At 33.9% G+C, this 9,205-nt stretch overlaps 1 protein-coding gene across 1 annotated transcript; it reads right to left on the bottom strand.

The window, feature by feature from the left end:
- Positions 1–2,379: 2,379 nt before the first annotated feature.
- LOC123529212 (L-xylulose reductase-like) lies at positions 2,380–3,129 on the bottom strand. The gene has a single exon (XM_045309442.2). It carries the CDS (start codon positions 3,127–3,129, stop codon positions 2,380–2,382), a length of 750 nt encoding a protein of 249 aa, XP_045165377.2.
- Between the last annotated feature and the right edge of the window lie 6,076 nt (positions 3,130–9,205).

Raw genomic sequence — 9,205 nt, 5'->3', positions numbered from 1 at the left:
ATGCCATAAAAGAATAATACTTTTTTTCACTTAAAATGAAACATAACTTACACGAAAAGTTGTTACTGTAGCGTCGTAATTGTATATATACCAAGAAAAAAAAACGTGTGGACATGCGGTATCAGACTTTATGATGATTTTTTTTTCATTTGATACCCCCTTTTGTTTGTTTTATCAAATATTGATAAGAAACTTCAGAGCTAAATTTAATCTTTACAAACACAGGATGACGTACAGAAAACTAAATATGTATGCAAAGTAAACATAAACAGCATAATTTTTCATAAAATTACGTTTCACTCTGATCAGTATTCAAACGCAAAGACGCTTTGTTTAAACTTAACTGTTAATTTTAAAAAGACTATGAATATCTATATAATATGATAATTCAAAATCAGAAAAGGTGTTGAACCACGATTTCTTGCATACCGGACTGGTATTTCTGGCGATTTTGCCCATGCCGGCTAAACCAATCTGACTCTGTCCGTGCCAAGCGACTCTCGTACTGTTAATGACAACTTACGATTCGTGCTTTGATTATATATTTTCATTAAAATTCGATAAAAATCAAATTTCCGATAGTTGCACTTCGTTCTTATAATATATTTCTAGATTCAAAATAAGTTATTTTACGACATATAATATTTACAAAGATTTAATTGTTCTAAGGAAAAGAGGTGGTGCGTCGGAAACAAATGTAATTTTGAGAGTTCAGCTACCCTAAAGTTATTTTGGAGTGGGTACAAGTAATAACATTTGGCAAATACAGTGCTAGAAAATACGGGTTTTATTGCAAGAGAGAACTTTATGCTTTTCTGAGCTTAAATAAAGCTTTGTTTTTCACCCATGCATAAAAAATTCAGAGCAGACAAATACTACCAAAAGTATTTTATCTCCAATTGCTCTTGAACTTGAGCTAGAGGTATGGGTCTTAATTTGTGATATCGACTGTTTATGCCAAGTTACTTATATATCCATCTATGCAAAAGTGATTGACCAAACATAACAATGCCTAATTTATTTACCTGTAAGTGTGACCTTGACCTTTGAGACAGTGGCCTAGGTCTTGCCCGTGACAAGTTGTCTAATTATGGGGCATATTTATAAGTACGACCTTGACCTTGGAGCTAGTGGTCTGGGTCTTGCGCGAGACATTTCATCTCAATATATGGAGAATTTGTGCCAAGTCATTTAAAAAATCTCTTGATGAATGACAGAGGAATCGATAGGACACTAAACAAAGCCTGTTTACCTTCGATCTCCAATTGTGACCTTGACCTTTGAACCAGCATCCTAGCTTTTGCGCGCGACACGTCATCTCATAATGAGGAACATTTGTGCCAAATTATTTCAAACTCCCTTCATGGATAGCAGAGTTATGGACCGGGTACGAAGTGTAACGTACGGACGGACTGAAGGACGCAGCCAATTTCTAAGACCCAATTGTTTCTTCCAAACATGCGGGGGACAATTAAAGGTACCTGTTTCTCTAAAAGATTCAATTAAATTATATCGTAGGTCTTTTCTAGCTAGTACAAAGGAGTTCGAAAATATGTCTTTGTTGTTTGTCGTCACAAAGTTACTACCGTTCCAAAAAGATCATGTTGTTTTTGTTTGTTTCGGGTTTAGCGACGGTTTTCAACAGTGTTTCAATCATGTTATGGCGGCCAATTAATCTAACCAGTGGTCATGGATTCTGTGCCAGTACTAAACTGTTGTCCGCAAGTACCCGCCAACAAACTGTATCAATCATCAGATGTGGAGGACGAATGATTTCATATCAAATGGCACGGAGAACAGACGCATAACCCGATGATAGAATTCACGACCACGCAATCCGTAGATCTGTGCTGTCTCAACTGAGTTAAGCGGGCGCACTTGAGTATGGTTAAGAATTCGTAGAAATTGCACATTCACTCGTCACAATTTTAAATACATTTTTTATACCATTGACATTATCAATGAAAAACGATCCTACTACCAACTGTGGAGAGCTTTAGAATGATGTATCATGTCTTATATTTAGATAATATCTCTCACCAAAATAGCTACATATTTATAATGTGGAGCCTCAAATATTAAGTTAATCTTCGTCGATAAACAGGATCTCATTTTGTTATCATGAGATTTTAAGTGAGCATTTGCTCAAAGTTTTATGACAGTTTCAGATCTGTTCTACGTTAAAGCATAATTATAAAAAAACAAGACAAAATGCTACAGTATGATTTAATATCCGAGACAATTTCAAATATTAAATATGTTCTACTACTAAAATTTAAAATGTCTTTTATCGTCCAACACTAGACTCTTGAATGCTAATGTCATGGAAAGGTGTAGCATAATGTTTTTCAACCATATTTATTTCTCTTCTTCACCATTTTAACCAAATGACGACATCAAACCGCCATCAATGACGTTTGTAGTCCCGGATACCATTGAAGAGTAATCACTTAACAGATACAAAATAGGATTGACAATTTCCCTTACTTCTGCTGCCCTCTGTAGCGGCGTTCTTTCTAAAAGTAGCTTGTCTCTATTATCTCCGCTAGCTAAAAAGTGTTTTATGTTTTCCGTTAGGACAAGAGTCGGGTTGATACTGTTTACTCTGATATTGTGGGGCCCTAATTCCAGCGCGAACTGTTTCGTAACCATGTCAACACCACACTTTGTGACCGTATACGGTAAATATTCCGGAATTGCTTGAAGCGATAACAGACTTGAGACATTCACAATAGATCCCGGTTTCCTAGCGGCTACCATTTTGCTTCCGATAATTTGTATTGCGTTGATTGTTCCAAATAAATTTGCACAAACAATTTTGTCCAAATAATCCTTAGACACTTCCAGCGACGGAATTTTTCCTTCGGTAGCATATGCAGCGTTGTTAACAAGTCCGTCCAGAACTTCAGTGTTGCTGAGTTGTTTCCTCATTTCGTTCCAGTTACCGACGTCAGCTTGTATTGTATGAATATTTGAACATTCTGCCGAATGTATGTCCAGCGTTTCTTTAGTCTTACTAAGGGCATACACTTTACATCCGTGCTCACTGAGGGTTTTAGTGAGCTCTCGGCCTATCCCTCGGCCAGCCACTGTGACAAGATATTTCTTTCCTGCTAGCTGAAAGGCCATGCTGTTTACATTTAATTTCACCTTCCGCAGCAATAAGAGTTCACACAAAGTAGAACACACATGGTATCTAATCTTAAGTGCATTTCTGCACACGCTGCAGAAATATGCAAAATATGTATATAGAAGTATGGGAGCGGATACACGCAAAACCAGTTTTAATCAAGCATAATTTCTTCTTGTTAATAAAACTTGTATGCACTTTTAAACTGTAAAAGCTCCTGACTTAATTGTTCGAAATGTTTTTTGTTTTTGCTTTAGAAAGAACGAAATTTTAAACTGTACCCACGTGAAAGTGTCACGAATATTTCGATTATAAAAGATTTTCTCCGTATGTTCTCAAGTTGTGACGCATCTAGCGTTCGAAAAAAATATGTCTTGCACTCGAGATAAGTTGAGGGCATAAGATAATGTGTAGTATCCTCGAGAAGTCAAGTCGATATCTCAAGAAAATTTGTTGAGCACTCGAGACATAAGGCCAAGCATATTATTACAAGAAATATTTTTAAGAAAGGTGATCGCCGCAATTAGAAAGAAACAATTCTTTATTATGAATTATGTCTTTGGGTATTTTAGGGTGTCCATGTTGAATGGGCAAAGACTTGTATTAAGTGTTACCCTAAGTGCTAATTTTGAACGAACCCACAACCTGCGACGGTGAGAAAAAATGTAGGCATTGTATATACAACGCCGCAAACCACTTGTTTGTATATAAGCTTATTTATGTATAGGTAACCCATACAATACAATATTAGTGGTAGGATTGTGCAAGATAAAGAAGACACTCCAATTCTAGAAGGTTCTCTGGTTCTTTAACGTGCCAGACTGTGACAAATGGTGCAAAACATTCTGCATGGCTATGTTAGTAGCAGATCATAATCTTCACACAGGCATGTCTACTTTATGAATATGTAGCGTTTGTTACACGCCGAAGATGACGACAGGTCTGCGTCCAACTCTACAGATTCTACTAAATCAGTTGCATTCCTAAGAAAGGACTTAAAGAGATTATCAAAGGCAGAGAAGGCACAGACATACTTGTTAGATCTGTGTTTGAATTTACATTATCAGTATGGGAACCGTAATTTCAAAATGCATCTTGAAAAGGTCTAACGCAAAGCAGCCTATTCGCCACATAGACTTTTATTCCTGAGACCCTAGTAGTGTCACAAACATGATTCTTATACTACTGAGGAGGATGTCCTTTAAGCACCTGTTCCAAAAAAGAGAGTTTATGCTGTATAAAATAAATCACCACCTGCTTCAAGAGGGCATTCTTCAGATCTATTTAAGTTACTTTGAGTTAGATCATGTACAAGAACAGAGTTCTTTACTCCTGTCGATGTTTCAAAGATATGGAATTATAGATGCAAATGTACATTGGAAGAACATAATGAGCATAGAGTTTCTGACACTTATGTTTTAATACAGGTACCTGTTTCACATGAGGTGCAACGGTCTATGTCCTATTTCATAAAGAAATAGTTCCTTGACATGTCCAGTAGTGTTACAATTACAATGTACAGCAATTCCCTGTGAATCTCCCGGGGCAATATTTACATTGTGTGATCTTTTTTTCTTGCAAATAGTGCATTACAACTGCGTCTTGCGATTTCTGTGACGAAACATTGGGCGTTTCATGAGCGAACTGCGCTGAAACGTACATGTTTCAACATTTAGCACGTTATTACTTCCGAGTAACCGGGTATGTAGGACATTTCCTTTTCTGTAGAATGGTGTATGCGTCGGTGCGTCTTCAATAATATGATTGAAATCTGTCTCATTTGTAGCATGAGGAAAAAAATGACATATAATCATGTCTATCTGTTTATTCCATTTTTTGTCCAGCAGTAAATTATTGTCATATAAAATCCGTTTATTTCTTGTGTTTGTTTGATTTATTATAGATCTTATTAGAATGACATGTTATTGCTTTTCAGGTTGAACATCTAATGATTTTAATTGTGCTGCAAGTACATCAAGGAGTTCTAGAAAATATTGTTGCAAACAGATTTAAAGTAAGCATTTTGTCGGATCCGTGAAATACATACACAAAGAGAAATTGTGTACGTTATGCTTTTATGTGACTGGATTACGGCTGAAATGAAATCATGTTTACGTGATTTACCATAGATTTCAGAGAGTCATTTGCGTCCAAAGCAGCATCCTTATCTGCAATATAGGCAGCATTAATTGCTAAACTTAATTACATAACCCCTGGCTATACTGCTGAGCAACTGTTTCTGAGTTATGGAACAGATGTAACAGTGAGTCATTTCAGACTGAAAAGCTAACTTTAATTTGTTCCTTTGCACATATTCAAAGGAAAAAGATTGCCATTTATTTCTTCATTTATTGTTAGAATGTATAAAAGTACATACTAATGCGTTATTTCTATTCTATATCAAGATTTAATAATGAAAAACAAAATTGAGTTCTATACAGCTTAAATGAAACATAATGAATCTAAGAAACACAAATAAAGATACTTTATTGAAGCATAAGTATTTTACAACTTTTATAATAACATAATTATATTTTTATGTGCATTTGTAATTCCCTTGAAATATTTGCATTTATGAATAAAAGCACTTTAATTGTACGTTTATTTAAGTTTTACAATTATATAGCACAACATAATACATTATTTCCAATTTCACACAAAATGAAAAGTACAAAATACTTCCTAAAATGGGATAAAGACATTTTAAGACCTTTAGGTTATTAATCATAATAAGTAAATATAGTGTGTTTATGAAGGGGCATATGTTAATATAGAATAGAGATATAATGATTAAAATGATCTTATGCCATATTTGAAGAAAATGAATAGTTATAACACTGCATCTAAGTAAACATATGCCTGTGTATGTTGCTTAATATCACAGGGTGGATTTGTATCACCGCTGAAAATTGACAGATTTTTTAGCAAATGGCTGTTTCAAATATTACAAATTGCTTAAAACAGCATGCATCAGAGTTTAGATGTTATCCGGGGACTATAGGAGACCAGAAGTTGGGCGAGAGTATCGTATTTAATATATTTCTAAAAGCAAGTTTTATAAAACAGACAAATAAAAGTATCTCAATATTGGCTATGTTAAATAGATGACCTTTATATTTCTGACCCTGTTTTTTGAAGGAAAACTGAAAGATACGTGAATATCTCTTGAATTCATTCTGCTTCGCAAAAAAGACTAAGTGTGATATTTCTTTGGACAACAAGAGTTCGAAACTGAACATTGTATATCCATTGTTTTTTGTTTGTTTGTTTTTTGTTGGTTTTCTTTTGTCACTTTTGAAACAGTTTCTGAAAGCTGAAAATAGTAATATTAAGCTGTACAGTTTGTTATCGAAGGACTGAAAAGTTCTTCAATTCTATTAAATTTTATGCACAAAGAAAAATTAAGATAAAATGTCAATTATTTAGTTTTTATAAGCATTGGCAGTTACATTTTCTTCAGATTGACACTTTTTGGAAAACGATGTGCATTACTAGTACTGAAATCCATAACAAAATATTTCATTACTTGTGACAAATAAATATATTCAAATTCATTTTCCAGTCATAAAAAAATGCTTGTGACAACAACTTTTATTACATGACTGTATTCTATTTGTTCTCTGATTGGCTGAAAACGGTTTGAAAAGTAATTAGTAAATATCATATCAACTTACCTTGGGTTATAAATAGTACGCTAATAAAAATAGTTTCACCATTTTTTTCACAATAACAGATTTTGTTCATTTTTCATATATTGTTAGTTCATTCTATCAGTAACTTAAAAATAAAAAGTAATATGGGGGTCACCGACTTAGTTTTCATTTTATTTCAGATTATAATGCATGACTAGGGTACAAGTGTATCCTGAAATCTAGAGCGTGTCTGCCATAGCATATAACATCAAGGAATCAAATAAATGATTCATGAAGTATAACTGATAGTCAAATCTCATAAGACATGATTATTTCCCTTCAAAACAAAAAGAAATTTTAATGCAATTCAAGAAATAGTTGCATGACACTTGTGTGTTGTTATTGTTTTCTAAATCAAAAAAGTATCATAATTATTAAATATTGTATATTTCCTTCAGCAGTTAATATTTCCAAATCTACATAAAGGAATTTGATTAAACTTGCAAAAATAGCAGAATATAATGTTTACTTTTAAAATATAAAAAGAAAAAGGGTGGTCACCGAATTAGATTTTTCACATTTTCATTTTGAAATATTACCCATTTATGATACTGCTTTGTCATCTTCATGCCGAGAAATAAAAAACATTAAAAATCCAAAATAGTCATAAAATACTGGTCAGACTTCAATAGATTACAAATAAATATTCATAAAGAAACGTCAAATGGGTTAAATGTAACTCACAAGTTTAAATAAGAGACTAAAATCTTTGGAAATATGATGTTAAAAAGTGCGAGGAGATATCTATCTCGACACCGGTTTCAGCCGATGACACTAAAATGACAGAAACAAAACACAAAACATACGTTCAAAAATATTAGCGAGACAATTTTATGCTTTAATGTCCACATAAATTCATTATCAGACCTGTTATCTTTACAAATACATTCATATGTACATGTACCAGAAAACGTTCCCAACACACTTCATTGGGGGTTTCCTTACATAAATACGCACAATAAGCTTGGATGTGACGGGACTGTGACAGTCAAAAGTTATCACGCTGTCCCGAAATTTACATCCTATTATTTGGACTCGTTTTGATCAAGCATTAAAAATAAACACAGCGATTGTCCGAATATCCAAAACCATGCAACTTTACCGGAAACGGTGAGCCGTGCGATTTCTGCCTCGTGTAAATTTTACCTTGCGTACGTGTTCATTGGGGATTTCCTTACAGAAATACTCAGAATAAGCATGGACGTAACGGGACAGCGATAGTCAAAAGTTATCATGCCGTCCCGAAACGTATATCCTATCATTTCGACTAGTTTCGACTAAGCGTTGAAAATAAACGCGCCGATTGTCCGATTATCCGAAACCGTGCGACTTTACCGGAAACGGTGTCGTAATTGGTGCGTCGTGCGATTTCTGCCTCGTGAAAATTTTATCTAGCATACGCCTTTAAATGAGAATACAATAGTAACAAGTCAAATGGTTTATCGCGGCCAGAAATTTATACAAACCGGACGGAAGTTGCGAAATTGTCATATGTGCAGGAAAGAAGCGGTTACCATAATGTTCAGTACTGGACAGGTATAGTTGTAGCGTAACACAACACAACACGAAACGAGTCTATACATTTTTGATGTTTATTTACACAGTGGAATATTTCGTACATACTTTCATAATTTATTTCGTAACTTCTTAAGCCTTAACAATTGTCATATCTAAAGCCTAACTTAATATCCGCGAGACCCATTACTAGGTCTCGCCTGGTCTCTTCTAGACCCTTCTCTCCAAGACCCTTCTCCACGAGATATCTAAAAACATCATTATATATAGTAAATTTCTAACCATCATACATATGTACTGTCTGACAATTTGACGTATAAAACGTGTGGGTTTGATATAATAAACAATTACAAACATGCATCATATATCAACTTGACAGGTGTGTAGCTGGTGTATTGTCTAACCTAACTGATTATTTTACACTCGTTACCCACCGAAAGAAAAAAATTGAATTACAAATTTAAATTTTTTTAGACTTGAAGTACTATCTCTCGCCTTACAGTATGACATGTAGAATGATATTTAATATGATCAAGAACATTAGAATACTATCTGAAGGAATGATATTAAAGAACAGTGTTAAAGAAAAAATCTTAAGTCATTTATACAATTAATGATAAACAAGAACAAAGGAGAATAGTATTTAAAACTAAACAATTTTCACATTTCATAAAAAGTTTTTTTTTTTTTATTTTATATCGGCCTTTGTAGTGGCACTTCTCCTTTCTTCCTCCAAGACTTTTTCTTTAACCCGTGTTACATCCATATTTCACAAAACCAATATCTGTAAAATAAAGCAAAACACAAGTGAGCATCTTTTAGAATATATGCTATATAAGAGTTAGGAAAAAGATAAAAAGTCGTTTAG

The sequence above is a fragment of the Mercenaria mercenaria genome, chromosome 13, assembly GCF_021730395.1.
Source record: "Mercenaria mercenaria strain notata chromosome 13, MADL_Memer_1, whole genome shotgun sequence".
Lineage (NCBI taxonomy): Eukaryota > Metazoa > Mollusca > Bivalvia > Venerida > Veneridae > Mercenaria > Mercenaria mercenaria.
The sequence above is the reverse complement of the archived record's forward strand: the minus strand, read 5'-3'. Positions and strand labels throughout refer to the sequence as shown.

Bases quoted from the DNA above. Each gene is read 5' to 3' on its own strand.
- LOC123529212 (XM_045309442.2), bottom strand. From the start codon at position 3,129: ATGGCCTTTCAGCTAGCAGGAAAGAAATATCTTGTCACAGTGGCTGGC.